This window comes from Empidonax traillii, unplaced genomic scaffold (genome assembly GCF_003031625.1).
Source record: "Empidonax traillii isolate 1590-97213 ecotype Southwest subspecies unplaced genomic scaffold, ASM303162v1 scaffold28:size2823434, whole genome shotgun sequence".
In the NCBI taxonomy this organism is placed as follows: Eukaryota; Metazoa; Chordata; class Aves; order Passeriformes; family Tyrannidae; genus Empidonax; species Empidonax traillii.
Window position 1 is genome coordinate 1812152 of NW_020955221.1, and position 23897 is coordinate 1836048.

Sequence of the window (23897 nt, forward strand, 5' to 3'; positions counted from 1 at the left end):
ATATAACAAAAGGTGGATTTATCACTATTATGCATCAATTCTATTCTGTAGCAAGAACTCTGTGGAGATTAACACCTAATATCATGTAAAGTTAAATACTCAGCAAACTAAATTAAGGTTCCTGAACTTTCAGTGGCAAAATGCTAAGCAAATGTTACTTCCAATTTAGATAATTTGTTATTTTTTTAACATTACACCTCTAAACATTCTTTTCATTTTCTCTGACATTAACCATGTTTATCTTAATGATATATTTACAATTACTTCCGTAGAGTTAATTTCTGCATGCAATCCTCTAAACCCACATTTTTAAAATAGGAAAGGAAAACCATGGCTTAAATTCAGGAGTACTGACATATATATATGTGTGTGTGTGTGTGTGTGTGTGTGTACGTAGACATAGGATTCTTATACCACAATTTAAGTCTGTTTGCTGGGGTTGATATCTTACCTTCTGTAACATCTGATGTGAAACGTCTCTCATATTCCTCACTGGAATATTATTTTTGACTCCATCAGCTTCACTAAATTTACAAAGTGGCTCTGTCAGAAAATAAATAACACATTCCTATAATTAAATAAATGAAACACATTGTGACATCTAATATATCACTAAAACAATCCCTAGACATTTTAAGGAAATGTATTATTTACTTCCACAATTATTTCTAATGTGGTCTATTTTCTTGACAAGCCTTTTGGTCACTTTCTAAAGAGTGACCTCTCTTCAATTATTATTGAAGAATCTCTATAGCATCACAGTATGTTTTTTTTTCCGAGTACAAGCTTTTCAAAGGTACAATAGATCTGCAGGTTAAAGACACTGTACTTTCATTCCAATTTTTATTCTTTTATAGACTATTCCCTCTATGCCTTAAAAGCAGAATTCATTGCCTTTTTATCTACACAGTCACTACCAGTTTTGTTCTCTAGGTCTTGTTCCCTGCTAGGAGGATGAGAGTGATTGGTGAACAAAGCAAACAGTAACTGAATTAGGATGGATGAAAACTTTAAACCCTGGTTTTTGTTAAGTTAAAGATCACGTACTTCACCAGATGAATCATACAAATCATTCCACTGAAATATTGTGAAATCATAACAATTAGGAATTGGCAGAACTAATGAGAGTAAACATGAATCTAAGCATCAGTGTTGGAGACAGCTATACACTTTAGATACTTAAAATCCCAAGTTAAAAATCATCTATTAAGAAAGAGGAATGCTAAGAAAATGTTTACAAGCACTAAGACGTACAGTCAATCAGAAGTAAACCACACTCTGTTCAGATTTTAATCAAGATCTTAGCACTCACAAATTGCCCACTGCTCAAAGAAATGCGCAATTACACACCACAGAAGGTTTTCATATTAGAATATGAAATATTACATTAAAGAACAAAAGAATCCCAACACTCTAAAACCACCACAATATTCATGTTTCTTTTCTAATCCTTCTTTCCTCCAAATTACCTTAAAAAATTAATCTTAAGGGATAAATATCTGTGCTACATGGTGAAGGTCTGCCTTAGAAGTAATATTTCAAACTACAAGCAGACACTGTAGGTCACTTAAAAACTTTTGATTTATAAACAAAGAAAGTGTAGAAGAAAACAGTGTTACTCTCTGTAGATTCACAATCCTCTTGATATAAACAGTGACTAACAAGTTTGTTAGAGTGAATTAGACCTTTCTTTTGTCTTTGGAACGTGTCATGGCCAATTAATACTTCTGTATTCATGAAATAAATGGAACACTATTCTAAAGATAATAAAAGCTGAAAAAGGTAAAACTATGCATCTGGGGAATATGTACCTTTACCTTGATATTAATATGTTAGTTCCCATGTTACCTCAGACTACAGTCCCCCAGCACAGTGGTACTGCATACATTTAGAACATTCTTTAAGTAACACACAAAGATAATATGAACATGCTTTTCATCTTTTTCTAAATATTCACTCATTTGAATGTCTGTTGTAGCTTTTATATCAGCATTTACAGTACTCCACTGAAAAGAAAAATTATTTCCCATAGTCAAAGAAACTGATCAAAGCACACAAGGTGTTATGTTTATTATGTGGATGTATTAAAATGCAATTTAAAACTCTATAAATAAACATACTATATGCAGATAATAAAGAATACTGCTGCAAAATAGATAGAAAAGACTATACATGTTCAGTATTATCACAGAAGACAAAACGAATGTAAATGCAAGTAAAGCCAAAGGTCACTGATACATAACCCTTTCTGTTGAGCAGAAAATAAATGGCCCATTCAAGCCCCTTGTCCTCTCCTCCCTTCTAATTGTTATGTAATTGTTCATTGGAACTGGTTAGGGAGACAATGAAACAGCATCACCTGTAACTAACTGTCTGTCTGGGATAGCAGAAAGATACATCATATCAGTCTACTCAGCAAGAGTGTGCTCTACCTGTCATACTACTGCATAAAAAAAAACCAACTTCTCCCTCAAGGAATAGACCCACAAGTCATAAACCCCACTATCTTCAGTCATCAAATTGCCATGGTCTTACAGAAGCACACTTATGTCCCACTGAGAAAACATAGTTAACTGTCAGCTTCAGAATGTAACACTTAATTCCTAATTAATAGTCACCAAATCTGATGATAAGTCAGTTCAACACAGCTGCCAAAACAGTACTTGAACTATGATACCACAGTTCACTATTAGTATTTGCAGAAAGTCTTCTCACACAGAAAAAAAATACCAGTTTTTAAAAAAATAATAGAGCTGTGTAATGGTCACTCACTATATAAACCACATAGAACCCACACAAACCATCAAAAGAATGACATTTCTTTCTGTAGCGCACACAAGGTGAAGGATTTCCCCACAGACAGAAGGTGTCACAAAGTGACCTTGTGCTATGGTGCACAGTCACTGGGTTACTGACCCCAGCTACCCATGGTACTGGGTCACAAAAAAGAGCTGGTGGATAACACCACTGTGAAGACAAAAAGGGAATGCCATTCTCATGTGTAAGCTGAGGATACAGTAGAAGTCTCATAATGAAAAAAATCTTCAAACTGCCTCCTTGAAGAAATAGTGGGCCAACAGTTTACTGTCTTTTAAGAAGTATTTTAATCCTATTTTTCTGAATAGGTATTGATGAATCCACTATCCTGCTTCTGGAGGAAACGACCTGACTACCTGCCTACACATTCTTTATCTTAATACACAAATAATGATATGAATAGCATGAATAGTGAATTTGGATTTGATGACTACTAGACAATAATTGGACAAGGGAGTAAAAATGGAAAGCAACTGGAAAGTGCAGGAACAGTTTCCTTTTGCCCTGATCCCCTTCATCTTTGATCATCACAGTTTGAAAAATTATACAGAAGAACAACAAAGCTATCCAATACTTTTTGCAGACAAACAGAACTGATATCAAATAAAACAAGACAATATGCAGGAAATTAATACAGGAAAGCTCTGTCTCTTTTACAGAATTTATCCCTTGATATTAGAATGCCTGAAGAAAACAGGTATTTGCTAAGGTGAAAGAGAATTCCAACATAATTGATAAACTAAGGAAATTCATGAGCAGCTATTTTTTTACACTTCCACTGGTAAAAGTTCGGAAATGTTTAATACATATCTTTGAACTGTAATCTTATCAGAAGCTTCCTGTCAATTAACATGATACCTCTAACAACACATGCTGGAAGAGGTAAATAAAATTTGCCCAACACACTTCACTAGTAGTTTAACCCTTCTCAGTCCCAAGAAACAGTTAATCATCACACCAGTAACCAAACCAGAACTGTGCCTCCTCCCACAAGCTTTTAGAGGAGGATATTTTTAATCTGAAAGACAATGAAAAGAGAAGGAATAAAAGACTAACTGTTAAAGCACTAAACATGTCAGGAACTGGCAGTTTTATAGATTTCACTGTTTTTTGGAAAAGGATGGATATTACTCAGAAAGCCCTCAACTCCTTTTCACTGCTGGTTGTCTTGCACTTTCTTTCTGTACAAAGACTAACTAAATTGGAAAAAATGAAGAAGTGATTTTTAAAGTCAGTATTTAAAACCTTCACTAGTTCCCTTCAGCTCTGTCTGTGGCTATGAACACAACATATGTGAAGCAGTACAAAAGAAAATAGTAACTTTCAGTTTTCAGCAGCTTGATATCTCCACCTAGTTTTAGAGATACAATTTTAAAATGAAAGGGAAAAAAAGATTTTATTTTTTCATTCATTTATTTTTCATTTTATTTATTTTTTCATTTAAGTGACCAACATTATCACAAGAAAACAGAAAATAGCCACCAGCAGAAAACTATGATAAAGAAGGGTAAAGCTTTATTGCTAAAAACATGTAGAGTATTTCACCAAGTCTCCCACTTTCCTTTGCACTACACTGCGCATAAAGAATTCACCAGAGAAGAAATACATAGAAGAATGTAACTATGAACTCTTGAATATTTCTCCCAGATGATTCAGGAACAGCTAATAGTACAACAAATCAGAGGAGTGATGGAGAGGCAACAGTAACATATTACCTATCTGACTGACAAAGACTCATCTTCATAGAACCATCAACTACTATAAAGATATAAAAGAAGATATTGATGATCAATTCTTACACAAATTTCACCATTTTGATTTACTTTCAAATTCACACACTTTATCAGACTATCAGATAGTTTTAAAAGAGAATTCTCAATGAGCACCAAATTTCTGTATCAGTATACGTCAACATGCAAAAACCATTTCAGATTCTGCAGAGAACTTCATAAGCATATAAACATATTTTAGACTTTACATATATATATAGATATAAATGTATATTACTATACATATGTGTTTTGGTTGTAAACAAAATAATTGACTTATTCTATATGTAGTATACACACATAAGTTGCAAATGTTTTACTGTGTATATATATATGTATGTACATACTAAAATTGTCATAGGTTTAATAGATGTGTGGAAAACTACTGGGCAAACATACTTGCAAATCACATATATGGCCTTATGTTTTTAAAATATACATTTAAGAAAAAGAAGTCAACCTTTGGAGACAAAATAACCTCAGAATTAGTATTTCTTATAGAAAACTGTATTGCGTTGCCATGGCTAGATTTTAGTAGCAGGAGAGTTACAGGAGTGGCTTCTGTGAGAAGCTGCCCGAAACTTCCCCTATGTCTGGCAGAGCCACTGCCAGGTGGTTATAAGAGAAACACACCACTGGCCAAGGATGAGCCAATCAGAGTTAATGGCAACATCTCTTGACAACATATTTAAGAAGAAAAATAGTTACTGTGCAGATGTAATTGTGCTTGGGGAAGAGCAAAGTGAGAACATATGAGAGGAACAGTCTTGCAGACACCAAGGTTAGTGGAGAAGGAAGGGAAGAAGGTGTTCCAGGTGCCGGAGCTGGGGTTCCCCATGGTGCATATCATGATGAGGCAAGCTGTGCCCCTTCAGCCCATGGAGGACCACAGGAGTGCAGAAATCCACCTGCAGCCCATGGAGGAGACCTGCATCAGAGCGGGTGGATGCCCTGTGGAAAAGCTGTGGTGAGGCAGGCTCCTGGCAGTGACCTGAAGACCCATGGAGAGAAGACCCCATGGTGGAGTAGGTTTCCTGGTAGGCATTGTGACCCTACGAGGGACCCACCCTGGAGTAGGCTGTGACTGATAGACTCCACCCTGTGAACAAGTGATCCATTTTTCAGCAGTTTGTGAAGAACTCTTGCCCATGGGATGGACTCACACTGCAGAAGTTTGTGGAGAACTGTCTCCTGCAAGAGGGCCCCACGGGAAGCAGGGGAAGGACTCCTCTCCCTGAGCAGTGCCAGGAGCAACTTGTGATGAACTGACTGTCACCCCCATTCCCCATCTCCCTGTGCTGCTGGGAGGGAGGAGGTAGAACTGGGAAGGAGGGAGGGGTGGGGGGAAGGTATTTTCAAGATTTGTTTTTACTTCTCATTATCATGTTTTGATTTTGTTTTACTATTGAATTTAATTAATATCCCCAAGTTCAGTGTGTTTTGCCAGTGATGGTATTTATGAGTGATGTTTCCCAGTCTTTATTACAACTTTTGTATATTTTGCTATATTTTCTCTCCCCTCTTCAGCTGCAGAGCAGCTTTGGTGGGTGCCAAGGTCAACCCACTACAACTACATATACACATATAAAATATTATACCTTCCTTTTTTGTTGTAAAAATAGTTAAGATCCTGTATTGTGAACTTACCCACAGATTGGTGTATTTTCATCTGATCCAATTCTTCTTCAAGATTCAGTCTACAAAAGAGGAAATAAGAAAATAAGAACCACAGAACAATCACATATGCCACGCAATCACACAACGCCACTAAAATGATTTAAAAAATTAAACCAAAACCATATCAATACATTACTGGGAAAAAAATTGTCACACTCAGGAATTAGTTCTAATGTGATAACACTTAGCATACTTCATGTATAAGGAGGCATTTGTAGAACAGCTTTTTAAAATTTACAAATCATCTGAATTTCAAAAATTCAGATACAATGTTGAATGTGTCATACACCAAGAAATTTCAGCTGATCTTTTTAAGTAAGAAAATGCCTGAGATAAAAAAAAGACTGGTAGGAGGTAGAATCCTGTTAGGATGGGAATAAGTACTCCAACTCAGGCGGAATCACTTGTGCAGATATATCTGAGCAGTTAGCAACTCTTTGAGAAAGTTATTAACAAAATATTCCCTGCCTTTCTTCCAGCCTTGACTTACCAGTATATTACTACCATAGTTTATCCTGTAATATTAACCAGCAGAATTACCTGAATCAGTCTTTTTCAATTTATTAAAGTTACAAACAAATAAAGTCACCAAGATACCAATGCTAAAGTCTCAAAGTCAAATTGGGAAATGCTGGAATGAAAAATATTAATTTAAACTGTTCATTTATACTTGTGTTTTCTGACACAATCTCTAACTATATAGTTGCACACTATTTCAGCATAAAATCCTCACCCATTTTAGCCACGGATCCTACAGCACACAGAATAGAGCACAGTCATTTAATTTGCCCCTTTCACTTACAATATAAACACATATCTTATACAAATACATGTTATTCTAGCAGTGTTGTAGAAGGTAGATGGCTAGTTTTCTCACAGTTGTTTCTGCTCTACTCTGAACAGTAGCATCTATTTCACAGGAAATTTATGCTTTACACTACTTTGCCCTCTGAGATAAGGCATAAAAAACTCTGTACAAACTACTTTAAGGAAAGGCCTAAAAAAAAGGTCTTCAAGTATACCCAGTATGTTACAGTACATTATACATCGTATGCACCTCTGACTGAGCTGTAAAATATAAATTACAATGAAAATTATAGATATGAAAAAATCAGAGTAACTTGCTGTGCATGACACATACGAATCCAGCTGTTTTTTCAGGATCACTCAGCTGCCTTCATTGGCTGACTTTCTTTGCTCTTCTTTCATCCTCCAAAACTCAGTCAGTCATCATCAGTTTCTATTATGTGGACTACAGTAGCCTTTGTTTCCACACTATCCTAATTCCACACAGCATATTAACTTTTTGCACAGAATTGCAGAATATTTCCTTGAAAAAACATTGTTTACATAATTAAAAACTGAATCCAACATGAGTGCTTCCTGCTTGAACCTCTATCTTCTGAACAAGCTGGTTTTCAACTTCAAAAACATTATTTGAATGAAAATGTTTATGAACATATATAATGCCTCTCTATACTTTAATTGACAAGCACACAATAATGATTGTATAAGATTTTTTAAGAGCAAACTTTTCACAAAGATTTTTCTTCAGGCTGAGGAAACTTCATGAAGAAGTAACTAAATCATATTAAATAAGTAAAAGGGGTAGATTTATAGTCTGAATATCTGAAGTGCCTCTAAAAAAATTAATTCATCTGTGAAATAGTCTCCAACTAAAGTTATGATACATTTAGGCTGGAAAAATTTCAGTCAAGTTCGGACAAGAAATTAGAATATACAATACAAGATCCAATCCATAGAAGTCAATGACTAGCTCGCACGAATGTTAGAAATGCTCAGGCGGGTTAGCCCAGTGCCAGGTCCATCCATCACCAGTACTCTGTCTCCAGCAGAGGCAAAAGCAGATGCTGCTCAGGAAAGAGAGCAAGTCTAACAGTTTCTGCAGTCTGATTCCAATTTTCCACCCTAGAAGTGGCATGTAAGCACTACTCTTTGTTTCTTCAGCTTTAACTGGTTCCCTGTTGCTAAAAGAACCTTTCCTCCAATCCTACAGCAATCAGATTTCTTTTTCTTAACCTTTCAGTTGTCAAAGGCAACTGAAAAATGCAGAGCAGATTGCTACTACCACATAGTTACTATCACTCTTCCATAATTCCAGCAGGTGAATGAAGCAGGATTTCCCTTTAAAAGAGTCACAATAATGCTTCCCCCAAAAGACTGTGTTGATCTATGCTTAGTGATCTCTCTTTCCAGTCATTTTTTATGGGTTGGTTGGTTGGTTGGTTGGTTTTTTTTTTACTCCCTCTTCAAGCACCATTTTTTCCTGAAGACTGACTGCCACCTTCCCAAGTATGGAAGCAGGCAGGCTCACTGGTCTGCAGCTCCCTCTGGAGCCCACTCTGTAGATGGGAGTTAACAGATGCAACCTGCCAGTCCAGTGGCACAGTGGATGTTAACAAGGAGATTACAGGTCAGCAGTTTCATACTTTCACATCCCTTGGGTGTGAACATGCTTCAGTTTCTTCACACCTCGGCATGGGAAGAATATTAGCATCAAGATATTAACAACTAATCAACTTGACCTCATAATTGCTTCAAACAGGTCTAACACCTTTAATCTATTTTACAAAGAATATCCGACTTACTGGCATCTCCTTAGCATCATTACAGGGAATCATACAGTCATAGAATGGTTTGGGTTGGAAGGAATCCTAAAGATCATCTAGTAGCAAAGACTGACTGAGCAAAAGACTGTTCTTTTATAGTCTTGTAAACCCAGTGTATCATTTTACACTGTTATCATTAAACAAATCTGTAAATTTCCTTACTGTCTTCTTTTACACCTATTACAAGCAAAATTTTACTGTAACAGCTTAAGCACATTTGAAAACCAATCTTCAAGAACCTGTTTAGGCTTCTCAACTTCCCACATGCATTTGCCCTGCCACTTTTTATTGGCCCTACTTTTTTGTAGCAACGCAAGTTTAAATATTAAATTACGACCTTTTCTCTATGAGGGCCATAAAAACTTCCCCACTGAGTCTCTAGATAGAGCTACTTAAGACTGTTTTGGGACATGGGTTGGTTTAGGGTTATTTGGATTGGTTATCTGGGTTGGTTTGAGGTTACTGTCAGTGCTGATCACTTTTAAACATCACCTCCTAAGGGCACAGGAGCAGCAATTCCCAAATGTTGAAATCAAGCAGGCAAGGCACAAGGCTGGCTTGGCTGAACAGAAATCTTGGCTTGGAATTAAGGCAAAATGGAAGCTGTATGCCCAGTGGAAGCAAGGTCAAGCCACTTGGGAAGAATTCAGAGATGCTGCTTGTCACTGTAGAGGGAAGATTTGTGAAGCCAAAGTTCAACTGAAGTTGCAGCTGGCCAGGAATGTGGGGCACAGTAAAAATTGTTTTTTTCAAATATATTAATGTCAATAGGTAGTATAGAAATATCATTGGCCTGTTACAGGATGAGGATGGTAATTTCACAAACAGGGACAGAGACAAGGCAGAGGTGTTTAATGCTTGCTTTGCTTCTGTCTTCAACATGGATGATTGACCAAGAGGGTCCCAGTGCCTTGAGCTGGAGGATCATGACTGTGAGAATGATCAACTCCCAGTTGACTCTGAAATTGGGATCTGCTGCTCCAGTTGGATCACTAGAAATCTACGGAGCATGATTGCAAAATGATTTTTAAGTGGTCTTGGGTATTCAGAGAGGTCCCAGCTGGCTGGAAGCTAGCAAATGTTGTCCCAGTTTTCAAGAAGGGAAAGAAATAGGACTTCAGCAAATATAGATCTGTCAGACTCACTTAAATGTGTGGTAAAGTCATGGAAAAGAATATTCCCCTAAGTAATGATAAACAGCTGAAAGGCAACACAGTCACTGATCAGAGCCAGCATGGCCTCATGAGACGAAAGTCCTGCTTATCCCACTTGATTTCCTTTTATGACATGGTAACCCATGTAGTTGATCAAGGGAAGCCAGCTGATGTAATCATTTTGGATTTCAGTAAAGCTTTGGATATTTTCTCTCACAGGATCCTTCTGGACAAATTGTCCAGCAATCAGCTGGATAAACACATCATGTGGTGGGTCAGCAATTGACTCACGGGTTGAACACAGAGGTTAACAGTGAATAGGGTGACATCAGACTGGTAACCTGTCACTAGTGGGGTTCCACAGGGCTCCATCCTGGGACCTGTGCTCTTCAACATCTTCATAAATGACTTGGACACAGGACTGGAAGGGATACTAAGCAAGTTTGCAGATGATACAAAACTGGGAGGAGCTGGTGACTCCCTCAAAGGCAGGGAGGCCCTGCAGAGAGACCTCGACAAATGAGAGGACTGGGCAATCACCAACCAGATGAAGTTCAACAAGGGAAAGTGCCGGATTCTGTACCTGGGATGGGGCAACCTTGGATGTTTGTATAGACTGGGGAATGAGATGCTGGAATGCAGTGCCACAGAAAGGGACCTGGGGGGCCTGGTCAATGGCAAGTTGAATATGAGTCAACAGTGCTCTGGCAGCCAGAAGGGCCAACCATGTCCTGGGGGGCATCAGGCAAAGCATTGTCAATTGGTCAAGGGAGGGGACTGTCCTGCTCTGCTCTGCATTGGGGCAGCCTCACCTTGAATATTGTATGCAGTTTTGGGCACCACAATACAGGAAAGATATTAAGCCATTAGAGACTGTCCAAAGGAGGGCAACAAAGATGATGAAGGGCCTTGAGGGGAAGCCGTATGAGGAGCAGCTGAGGTCACTTGGTCTGTTTAGCCTGAAGAGGAGGACACTGAGGGGAGACCTCATTGCAGTCACGACTTCTTCGTGAAGGGGAGAGGCATGCACTGATCTCTTCTCCATGGTGATCAGTGACAGGACCCGAGGGAATGGCCTGAAGTTGTGTCAGGAGAGGTTCAGGTTAAATATTAGAAAGAGGTTCTTCACCCAGAGGGTGGTTGGGCACTGGAACAGGCTCCCCTGGAAAATGGTCACAGCACCGAGCCTGACAGAGTTCAAGAAGTGTTTGGACAACGCTCTCAGGCATGCAATGTGACTTTTGGGGATGGTTCTGTGAAAGGCCAGGAATTGGAATTGATGACCCTTGTGAGTTCCTTCCAACTGAGGATTTTCTGTGATTCTGTTATTTTAATTCCATTTCTTTAAATTATATCACATATGTCAGGTGGGTTTCAGCTACAGTATCTTTCTTAACAATCTCCAATTGTACATAGGTTTCTGTACTGCTTCTAGTGTTTGGGGGGTTGGATATTTTTTGATTAGTTGATTCATTTTTATGTGATTCCCTTTCTGGAAAGTGAATATCCCCAGTCCATGTGGTTTGGTCCATTTTGATATAATTTAACATAATTAAAACAAAACAAAACAAAAACATAAACCCAATACAGGCCTTACTAAACAAAGTGAAAGAAATTATAAATCTAGGCTGTAGAATAGGTTGTGTGTCTTATTTCTGTCAGAATCTCATAAACACAATCTTACTATTATATCTGTTAAACTACTAAATCATGGCTAGGCTTTGCGAACGAAGATTAGAGAGAGGCTCTACCCACGCTTGCTACAAGTGCGCTGATGGCTAAAAAGGCCAATGCGAGATAGACAAGTCCGGTTGCAGAACGTACAGCAGAAAGACTCCCCAGGTGAGATCGACAAGATGCGATTCTTTCTGGGTTGTCTTTTCTCCTTGAGAATGATCCTGCGTGTGTTCTCAAAAGCAGCAGCAGCGTTATAGATGGTGTGTCTCCAGGGCTCCCGACTGGAGGCCAGGGTAGGCCAATGGTGGTGATCAATATTGCCAAGGCTGAGGGATTGTTTCAGGCAGTCCTTGTATCTCCTCTTCGGGCCTCCTCTCTTGCGGCAGCCAGTGGCAAGTTCCCCATAAAGCACGATCTTAGGGAGGCGATGGTCCTGCATCCTGGAGATGTGCCCTGCCCAGCGCAGCTGAGTTCTCAGCAGCATGGCCTCAATGCTCGTGACTGCTGCCTGCTCAAGGACAGACGTGCTGGACACATAGTCAGTCCAGTGGATGTTGAGGATTGATGATATCTGTTAAACTACTAAATAGAATACTACTAAAACCCCTCAACCTTCTAAGCATTTTGCAAGAAACAAGGAAGATCTAGAATTTGAAGTTCATTTAGAGATGATACCACTGTACATGAGGAAGACTATGATGCATGCAGGTATCCACGTGCTGCAAAACAAACCACGCACAACATGAATAAAAGATTAAGGTTCAAAACTGAAATACACACAGCAATGTAGAACTCGAAAGGAAGTCTACGGTTATAACAATAGGAAAAAACCCTCTGGAAGAAAGGGTTTGCTCTGTGGACTCAAAGGAGATAAACCACTGAACTATAATTCAAGAACAAATGATGGAATTTGAATACAATGAAAACATACAGGTCAAGAGAAAAGACAAAGCAACCTCAGTGTGAGAATAAATTGGTCTCTTCCAGCTCACGATAAATTCATATCTTTGCACCTTGTCTCTTGACAAAGTCAAAGGCTGCTACTGCATTTTACTGTCTCTGTCACATTTCTGCTGTGTATTCATTCTATTATTTAACTCAACTTTTAAAAAGTGAAGTTCCTGGGATATGATTTAAAACAATAGATAGATAAAAGACATGACCTTCGTGCAAGAGTTTATGAAATACTTAGTGAAGTACTCTGACAACTTACATAATCTTTTTTATGGATATGGGAAGTAGGTGAAACTGTGAAGATTGTTAAAATACCAGAATTCTGTAAATAAGCTCTTATCCATTGATAAATTGATGGAAAATGATACAAATAAAACCTAACTAAATTTGAATGTGTTTGAGAAGCAACACAAAAAACTGTTCAGAATTATCTCTGAAAATCTGTATAGAACACCTAGCTGTATACATAAATAACCTTAGGCAAAGGAGATTCATTACCAGAAATACAGATCAGTAATTCAGAACAAAAGAAAATATGGAACCAGTCAGTTAAACTTTATAAAATTTAAAGAAACTCACAAGTCTAAACTCATATCTGCAATGGTAACACTAACACAGTGAGGTATAAAACATTTTCAAAACAAGGCAAACAACTCTTTTCTGATGACACTGTTGGAGTCTTTACAGTCCTGATTAGTTTATAGTCAAGGCTTAGAGGGTCCTAAAGACTATAATACTGGAAAATATACCCTGAAAATTTACAGTAACAACCTACCAAATTTCTCAGTAAAGAAAGTTACATAACTGAGTGACATAAATGATTGATATTTCTAATTTTAAGAATATGCTAATCCTTTGTCTATTAGATGAACTGAAAATGGTCTTTAAAATAACTACTTGGCTCCCACATAGACTTTACTGCTATTAAAAAGACAGGGGGGAAAAAAAAGACTGGTTTTGCAATGTGGTTGAAAGAGCAATAAAAACCAGCAGACTGGAAAAATATCCAGAATTTATGACTCTTCTCAGAAAAAAATGCCATGCTCTTTTTTATACTCACGTTGTATTTTCTAACAGCTTTGCTAAGTTGCAATGATAGCTCATTAGATGGGAGAAAAGTAATGTAAAGCAACACAAAGCCTAGAAACTAGTATACTGCTTTTCAGCTTTAAGCAGACCTGAAACTGCTTAATGGCCTTCTGCATAAAGAGGTTATGCTGCTTGTAAGTATATCTGGTTGATTTTACTCTATGTCTTCTGTAAGTCTTTGTCAAGAATAAGCATTTTCTCATCTGGTTCCAAAACAAGCTGACCTTGTGACTACTCCAAAGTATTTTTAAATATTACTCTATTGACAAGAAATAGTGCAGGGCAGCAGCAGTGTTAGCTGCTCTAGACTAGATGGTCAGAGAATAACTTCCAACTCCAAGGAGAAACCATTGAGTCCTTGAATTAACAGGAATCAGCACTCTAAATTAGCAGGACTCCACCAGTGCTTCCTAGAAGACTGTCAGAATCTTCTAATACGGCATGTCAGAACTAGAATCACGTCTTTTGTTTTTACATCCTGAGAACAATCTCAAACTGGTCTGTTTACTACAAATAACTTCATGAAAAAATAATTCTTCTTACTTGTAACATATATATAAAATGCACCACCAGGAGCAGGAAAGAGTGCAGCATTCTGTTTTATGTACCAGTGTTTCATTTCTATCCAACCACCATTGCCACAGTCTCATTTGGTAATATTAAAACAAGGATATTAAGAAATCAAGAGAGATCAAATCTGTCCAGATAATAGTTTATGGTGGTATTGCATACATTTTTAAGGTACTCATCTTGATCCACAATTACAGTATCTGCTGTTTCCAGAATCATACAATATGCTGAACTCTATTTTCGGAAATATAATACTTTAGATTACTCTTCCTTTATTTAGTTGTGGGGTTTTTTTAATGCCCATTTGGAACATAGGAAGAGGTAGCACTTTAAAAATGTGTGCTAAAGAATCAGTTATGCTAGAAGAATTACTTTTGATTTTACATTATAGCTAGGCATCAGCAAGAAATTCTTTGTAATAGCTGCTTACTTATCAAGTTACTAGAATAGGAGAAATGTTCCTACCATCTGCATATGAGCAAGGCTTCTTCAAAATATACCTTCTTGCTAGAACAAAATATCCTAGTACTCACCACTTTCAATTGTCAGCAATTCTAAAGGTAACATCAGGAGCTCTTACATAGCTCCAAATCTAAGGTACATATACACATTCGCACTTGGGTCTCAATGCACTAAAGAAAAGCTAATTTAGAAAGATAGTCTGAACTATAGCATAAACTTTCTCTCTGCACTTAGGAGTTTAAAGGGCTTCTTCCCTCCAGAGTTGCTGACCCTGGGTTAACCCATTGCCAGAAGAGTCTAGTTAGTCCTCTAGCAAACCTCCTGAGTAATACACATCCCATAAGTCAGCCATTGCTCATCAGCAGCTTTCAGCATTTACAAGTAAAGCAAGCAGGAGACTCATACATTCCCCTGCATACAGATAAAAGGAATTAAGAGACCACGCTCATGACAGTCTAAAATAAACATCCAAACAAACAATAAGACTTTTCTTCCATTTGTCCCAGGGAATTTTATCTGGAAAATAAAGAGAATCTAATTTCTAATAGAGCTGAATACATAAGATGGAATAACCCACTGAGGAAACTGACTCGTTCCCAAGGATTACATATTGTAGAGACTGCAGCAGGATGACGCTTCGGAGAAATAAGCATAACCAACCATAATCTCCTAATGCATATTGTTGCTGGTGTGGACAGATATCAGGGGGCTAGTCCAGGAGCTGCCGCAGTCAGGGAATCTAAGTCCAAAGGGTTAACTATTGCCTTTTCAAATGTTCCAATGTTTTCCTCCAGGGTCATGGAAGACTGTTAAAGACTGGAAAGCCAAATTAAGAAGAAAATCATACAGAGAAAGACCTCTAAGCAAGCTTTGCATGCTCTTGATCAGGGTCCGTAAAAAGGGACAGTAGCATTGCTTATTACAGTAGCCAAAAAAGTAAGTTTTAAAGACACTTGGTCAAAGTAGTGTCAGAGAATTTTTTCTTATCCAGAGCTTAAGTTAAATAGCCTAATAATCCTTTCAAGGAAAATGAGACAGCTAGAAGCAACTCTGCTTTCTTCCCCTCATAAAAGAAAGACGCTTGAGAAGAAAGACAGCACATCATAGAAACATCATAGAACAACATAGAAATATCTTCTGGATAAGTAAAGCTGAATTGTACTTTCTGTTCTTGGCTCTTCAAACTGTAAAAATTCTGCTCTGTAAAACCAGAGTAGAAGGCACATGCACATTACACCAACTTTTGTAAAAAGCCCATATAGAAAATATAGAAAGAGGCTTTCAGAAATTAAGTCTGATGCATCATAATGTAAACATTCATTCTAATTTTCTACTACTCCAAATTATTTAGAATCAGGAGAACCAAGCTAGGCAGAAACTTTGCCCAACTTTTATGTGTGAAATACTACTCTGACAGAAATTCTACACTCTGTTTCTACGGTATTACAAATTAAGTACATTTGCCTGCAGTAACAGCAAAATATGTTCTTTTCATGGGTCTGTATATTTACGTGTTGACTGACAGCCTTGGGAGGTGAGAGTAAATCTGGGAGCAGGTGTTTGATATAGACTGTGCAAGAGAGCATTACATATGTCTGGGCATAACGCTGCCAAAGTAAGAGTAAAGCAAAAAGGACTAGCATTACTCCCATTCTGTGATCATTCAAACTCTCCAGAATGATTTACTGTAATTCCTTTAAAGGAAGAAACGTATAGCCTTAATTAACCAAAGAAATCAAGTCTTTGACTATATAGAGATTTTGAGCTATCCATCTTACTTTTCCATTCACTTCTCAGAAATATGTCTTTATCATTCCTCTTTCCCAGTTCAGTCACTTGTAGGATGGATGAAAATTGCAGGGAGAGCTATCTGTAGGTGATAAGTAAAGTCTCTCTGATTTACAACTCACATTCAGGAGCAAAAAAGGATAAAAGCAACTCCCCTACCAGTCCAATGTCTGTTCACATAACAAAAAAGTGAATAGTGTCATAGTTGTCAAGAGTGAGCTTTGAGATATATTTCAAATTAATAGTCACTCTAAACTAAAGAAGCACTAGTGACCAGCGACTAAGATAGTTTTAACATACACCATAACCTTTAGTTTGCAAAAGGATGGTAGAAATGCATGCCTAAAATTTTATCTATCATTTAGTAATCTTGAATGTGTTTCACTGTAGCACAAAATCCATCAGACTGACCGAAAAGTGTTTAAAGAAAATACAAATGTTACATTGCGTGAATTACGTTCATTATTTAATTTGCAATTTTTCATTCCTTTATAACAAGATTATCCTAACAGTCTCATAATTGCAAGTGTTTACTTGTGATTACTTCAGAATGGATTCAACTTCAAGGGCCAATACTGAGGTATTACCGGAATCAACACAGAGAAGCACAGAGGATGAGGACTCTATTATGTGGATATCAGGAGAACTTTATTAGTTTTATCATTGCTTTTAGCCTTCATATAGACCTCAGATGACAACACACTAAAGCCTCTATTGCCTACACCTATTGTTAGTATGGAGCTGGTTTCCATAAGGATGCAAATCAATTTTTAAATTATTCCTTACGCTGAAATATTTGAGTTTTAGGAAAATTTGGATGAGTCCGTGTTTATTCTCACGTGGTTGTGTTTGAAAAAAACCCCATACCTCTTAGAAGATGTATTCTGAATTCCTTACAAATTCTAAATAAATTCCAAAAGCATTAAGACAGGCTAAACTTTTGCACGTATATGCATACTCTGCCCCATGTAACAAGAAGGAGCTAAGTAGTTTATGACAAAGATCATAATAAAGGTCTACTTAGCTCCACATCTGAGGTTCTAGAATTCTAATATGGTACCCTTCGGCGAAAAGAGTCCAAGAAATAAAACAAGAATATATAAACAATGCTTTATAATTTTCATTGTAAAATACAATTTAAACTCTTTGAAGAAAATGTCTCAACATCTTACCAAAATTCAATTGTTGAAGTTCCATATGGGATTAGGTAAAATGAGATGTAATCATGAAAATTTGTGGTTTTCCTTCAAAATCAGTACTATGCAAAGGAAAAGTGGAAAACAAGCACTGTGTGCTAAATTCATCTCGCCAGAAAGCAGCAAACACTGCTACCTTTAACAGAATTCCCAGGAACCTAACTGAAGGTGTTGCAGAGAAACTTACATTCGTTACTCCTTCCTTATTCGCTTAATATAGCAGTCTGACATGTTACTAGCTTTGGTGTGCTTTGGTATTACAGACTGTAGGTTTATAGGCCTCTTCTATGAATATTCAGCGTATTTTAACAAGACACACTTATACTTGTTTATTTTTATATATGCATAATACCTGTAGACTGACAAATCAGACATTTCCATACAAATGCTGATGACTTCTTGTCTGGGCCACAGAGGCAAAAAAAGACAGTCCTTTTGCAGGCAGTATGCTTACCAAAGGTACAACAATTCATTTGTAAGCCACTCAGATAATCTACAGAAACCACTCTGGTGCAACAGCAAGGCAGGCAATAGTTCTGTGCAAGCAATACATGGGAAGCTAATACATAGAGTCCTTCCTTCACCATCTCTCTGCTATTGTTGTCCCCTACAATGCCCGAATTTTATCAGTAATGCCACTTCAAGTCTGCCTTTCTCTGCTTCTGTATTACAAGAAAACGTTTAGCAGCATGACTGAGTGTTTTCAGTATGATACAATCCCACCATGTATGAGAAGGCATTGAAGTACAAATACCTGCAGACAAGAAAAGTCTGGTTAAACATGGAAGAACAAATGAAAAACACCAACGTATATGATTCAAAAAAACACACTAAGCCCCCAAATTTGTCTGTTAGCTAGAACGCAAGAAATTACAAGATCTGGTAGACATTGGCAAGAAATGTTCTAGACTAGCTTAACCATTAAAAAGCATTAATCTCATCATCCCTGACTGATCGCTCTCATTGGAAAACATTTAGGTGACACACTGCCTTGTGAAAATGTAAATGAAATTTTCTACAAAAGAGAAAATAATTCTCTTCACAAAAAGGGCCATGTATGTTCATTATGCAAAAGCCACTAAATGACTTCATCTGGCATGTATACCGCTGACTTTGGTCCCTTTAAAAGGTCTTCTAAAAACTACACCCCACAGTACACCTAATGTTGCTGGTTTCTTACATTTTACATTATTTGTACACACTCTTTCACATTCTCACACTTGAGCCTGTCATTTCCATTAAACAATCAGTCAGTGAGCATGCATTTTTGTCGCAACTCTTTGAAGAGTCCCAGCATCAGTAGCAGAATTTAGGCTGCAATTTCTTTCAGTACAATGAAAGGAGGCATTTCAGATTTAGCCATCTTTTTTTCCATCCAAAATCTAAACAAACACATACACATCATCATTTTAACTATATATCCCTTTGTACTATAGAATTACTAATTGCAGAAAGAAGTAAACAAGAACCCTGACCTGCTAGATTTTAGTATTTTGCAGTAAGATGTCTGCTATGTTCCAGCACTCCTAAAACTCAGAATCAGAAAGATTACTTTAGAGATAATACATAAATCAGAAGGGCTATAGGCTGTAGGTGACACTTTTTAACACTAATTTAGCATGAATGCACTTTGTTCCAAATTAATCTGACACATGACGTAGCTACTCGGTGGAACAACATAAAAATACCGTGGTATTTGGATGTTGCATACAACAATGGAGGTTTAAATAACAGAAGTCTTTGATGACCAGGTATTTCCTACTGTGAGAGACAGTCAAGGTTATTGAAACTACATTATTTCAGCAGGTTCTCTAGAAAAAAAGAGAGGGGGGAGAGAAAAACACATTCACAAAGCGGATGAATTATTAAAGTCTAGGTTTGCATTTCTTACTGCCACCATTCCAGAAGAGTTAATTTAGCTTTCCTACATCATACCTATTCTGATAGCTAGAAAAGGCAAGAGGCATCACATGCTCTTGCTGGCCCCAAGTTAGGCTCTTGTCCACTAGCTGGTGACATCCCAACACACAGTATGTAACAGTTGCTTTGACTCTACAGGAATAAGGAAATCAGAAATCATGAGGCCTTATTTTCCTGAAAAAGCAAAACTAACAGGAAATGTTTATTAAATAGCTGCTATAGCAGAGCAAGGATGCTACTGAGCCGTGACTCCACATGCTTTAAAGATCCAGAGCACATTTTTTCATGGCTAACACACACAGCTACACAGGCACTCAGAGGAAAGAATGACTACCAAAGGTTTTTTGAATGATGTGGCTATCTCTTTCACTTCATAAACATTTCCTCATCACTAGCTGCATATGACCACATCATATGGACAAATTTCCAGTCAGCTGTGAAAATGATGACTTATGTCATAATGCCTAATGTTGAAGAATGTACCACGTCAAATAATTCAGTGCTGCTGATATCTACTAAAAGACATCCTACAAATAATTACAGAATAAAAGATAAAAAATTGTAAAGCTTACACAATGGTTATTTATATAGTTATATATAGTCATATATATAAACATATATAGTTATCTATACCTTTCTGAAGTCTCTATACAAAGGCCAAAGGGAAAGGATACCCGTATACTCCAGCAAACTAAATTTTAACATAGAAATGCCAAAGTAGTTTATATTAGCCAGCTTGCAGTCAAGTAGTCATTCAATTGGACGTGCTACATACTAATTTACCCTGAATTCCAGTAAAATGAAAGTAGTATAGCTACAAAGACGATTCTATGTAAAGTGGAAAAAAAGTCTACGGATGTGTATTTAAGACAATTCCATAGAAAGTAGGGCAACATTTAGCACTTCATAGACAAGGCTTAATTAATCTATCTAAAAATGCAAGAAACATACTAGAAAGACATATATGTTTATGTTATGTCTACAGCTATAAAAATGCATCTTTCTGTCTGTAAAATTATATGACTATTTTCATGTTATTCTTACCACAGAATATGAACTTCAGTACAATACCCACTTTTGTAGCCTTTAACAACATGATACTAACAAAAAATGACTGCAGCACAACACAAGTATTGCATACTTCATTGGGAAAATGACTCATGTGAAAAGACCAAAATGCGACATCCATGCAGAGTTGTGGAATTGTTTTTGCTTGCCCAACTAGCATTAATGGCCAAACAACCCAGGATGTTTGTACAGACTGGCGAATGAGATGCTGGAAAGCAGTGCCATGGTAAGGGACCTGGGGGTCCTGGTCGAAGGCAAGCTGAATATGAGTCAGCAGTGCCCTGGTAGCCAGAAGGGCCAACCGTGTCCTGAGGGGCATCAGGCAAAGCATCACCAGTCGGTCGAGGGAGGGAATTGTCCCGCTCTGCTCTGCACTGGGGTGGCCTCACCTTGAATATTGTGTGCAGAGAAGGGGAAGGCACTGATCTCTTCTCCGTGGTGACAAGTGACACAACCCGAGGGAATGGCCTGAGGTCGTGACAGGGGAGGTTTAGGTTGGATATTTGAAAAAGGTTCCTTACCCAGAGGGTGGCTCAGTGCTGAAACTGACTCCACAGGGAAGTGGTCACAGCACCAAGCCTGACAGAATTCAAGAAGCATTTGGGCAATGCTCTCGGGCACATAGTGTGACTCTTGTGGATGGTCTTGTGCAGGGCTAAGGGCTGGACTCAATGATCCCTGTGCATCCCTTCCAACTCAGCATAATCTGTGATTATTAAGCACTTCAAAGAATACTTAAAGATTTTTTTTTCACTTACTTCTTTTTTGTTCTGTTTGCAGCTCTTCAGTTTGGACATGAATTTAGTTGATAGTTGCTACAGGATTTCTAAAGATAATGAATTGCAGGGTCTTAAAAGTTAGACTATTTTTTTAACTACCCGATTAGGTCTCAAAGTGAACCAAAATTCTGGACCTTTTTAATTTTTTTTTGTTATGTTTAATAATAGGTAATTTTAAAAGTGTGATTTTGTAACTTGTAAAATTAAAAATGAAGACTTCAATCTGTATCATAAACATGGTGGAATATAATTTGATATTTTTTGTGAAAAAGTAAATAGCAGGAGAACAGTGCTAATAAAGACGCCAGGTAAACCTAATTTCTATAAAGCCAGAGAATAATTATTCTGTAATGCACTTAGTACATAGGTAAATTACATCAATAGCAAAAAAAAGAATCCTCTTCCTTTCCTTGGTCAAATATAATTGGCTTATAGGACACCTAGGCAAACATGACAACAAGTTCATGGGTGCTGGTGGGACTCATCCTCTGAGGGAGTTGGCAGACACCACAGATGAACCACTCATGGACATCTTTGAAAAGTTGTGGCAATCAGGAGGGGTACCCGAGGACTGGAAGACAGCAAATGTCACACTGGTCTTCAAGACGCAAAGACAATCAGAAATAGCCAGATTGGATTCACTGAAGGGAAATGATGCTTGACCAACCTGATTGCCTTCAAGGACAAAACAACTACCTGGACAGATGAGGGGAGAGCAGTGGATGTTGCCTACCTCAACTTCAGCAAGGCCTTCGACACTCTCTCTCACAACATCCTCATAGGCAAACTCAGGAAGTGTGGCCTGGATGAGTTGACAGACAGTGAGGTGGATTGAGAATGGGTCGTAATCAGTGGCACAAGGTCTAGCTGGAGACTTGTCGCTAGTGATGTCTCCCTTCTGGACCCAGTATTGTTTAACTTCTCCATCAGTGACTTGGATGAAGGGGCAGATGCCTCCTCAGCAAATTCACTGATGACGCAAAGATGAGAGGAGTGGCCAACACCCCAGAGGACTGTGCAGCCCTTCAGAAGGACCTTGACATGTTGGAGAGATGGGCAGATTGTCTGAATTCCACAAAGGCAAATGCACCTGGGCTAGGATAACCCCAGGCACCAGTATAGACAAAGTGTCGACCTGTAGGGAACCAGCTCTGCTGAGAAGGATCTTGGGGTCCTGGTGGACAACAAGATGTCCATGAGCCAGCCCTTGTGGCCAAGAAGGCCAGTAGTATCCTGGGGTACATTAGGAAAAGCACTGCCAGCAGGCCAAGGTGGGTGATCCTGCCCCTCTGCTCAGCCCAGGTGAGGCCACATCTGGAGAGTTGTGTCCACTTCTGGGGTCTTCAATACAAGAGAGCCACGGAGCTCCTGGAGCAGATCCAGCGGAGGACCACAGAGACGATTAGGGAACTGGAGTATCTCTTTTATGAGGAAAGGTTGAGAGAGTTATTCAGCCTTGAGAAGATAGAACTGAGAGAGGATCTCATCAATGTGTACAAATATCTGAAGGGAGGGTAGGTCAAAAGGCGGAACCAGCCTCTTCTCAGTGGTATCGAGCAATAAGAGAAGAGGCAGCAAGTAGAAACTGATGTATAGGAAGTTCCATCTGAATATGAGGAAGAACTTCTTCACTGTATGGGTGCACTGGAACAGGTTACTCAGAGAAGTTGTGGATTCTCCCTCACTGAGTATATCCAAGAACTGTCTTGGATACAATCCTGTGGCATGTGCTCTAGGATGACTCTGCTTAAGCAGGGAGGTTGGGCCAGATGACCCACTGTGGTCCCTTCCAACCTTACCCATTCTGTGATTCATGGATTTCAGGCAGAATACTGGGAAATTCAAGAAAAATATAAGCATAAAGCATTGAGCAAACAGCGAATAATTCCAGTTTAATGATTATTATATCTTACTAATCTAGTACGGTATTGTAACAATATAGAAATACTTCCTTCTATATATACAAATGGTTTAAATTTACACATCATTCACGGAAAGTATGTGGCCCATGACTCTGAACTATATTTCACTATTAACTGTAAAGCAATACAACATGTACCTACTATTCGTTACTAATCAAAATGTAAACAAAAAAAGGTCATAACAATGCCCCAAACTCTGTATCAACACTCTCCAAAAATTAACTCTGATATTAGGCATTCTGAACTCCGCAAAAATAGAAAACTACACATATTTTTAAAAAAGAGATGCTTAAACTTAAGTCCCAAAGCCTCTATTTTTTTGTGTGTTAGTATAGACTTTCAAAGATGGATAGTGTTTAATAGCTTACACGAAAGTCAGAGCAATCTTTGCCTATGATGAGAAGAAGACTTTATAAAAGAAAGGA

At 38.0% G+C, this 23897-nt stretch overlaps 1 protein-coding gene across 14 annotated transcripts in view; it reads right to left on the reverse strand.

The window, feature by feature from the left end:
• CNTLN (centlein) overlaps window positions 1-23897 on the reverse strand; it is a 181667-nt gene that overhangs the window by 66827 nt on the left and 90943 nt on the right. For all 14 annotated transcript variants that reach the window (XM_027910062.1, XM_027910047.1, XM_027910107.1 and 11 more), the window contains 2 exons: window positions 6234-6283; window positions 452-543 (listed from right to left, as the gene is read on the reverse strand). In XM_027910062.1, the coding sequence (XP_027765863.1) occupies window positions 452-543; window positions 6234-6283 (142 nt within the window). The remainder of the gene's footprint in view (window positions 1-451; window positions 544-6233; window positions 6284-23897) is intronic.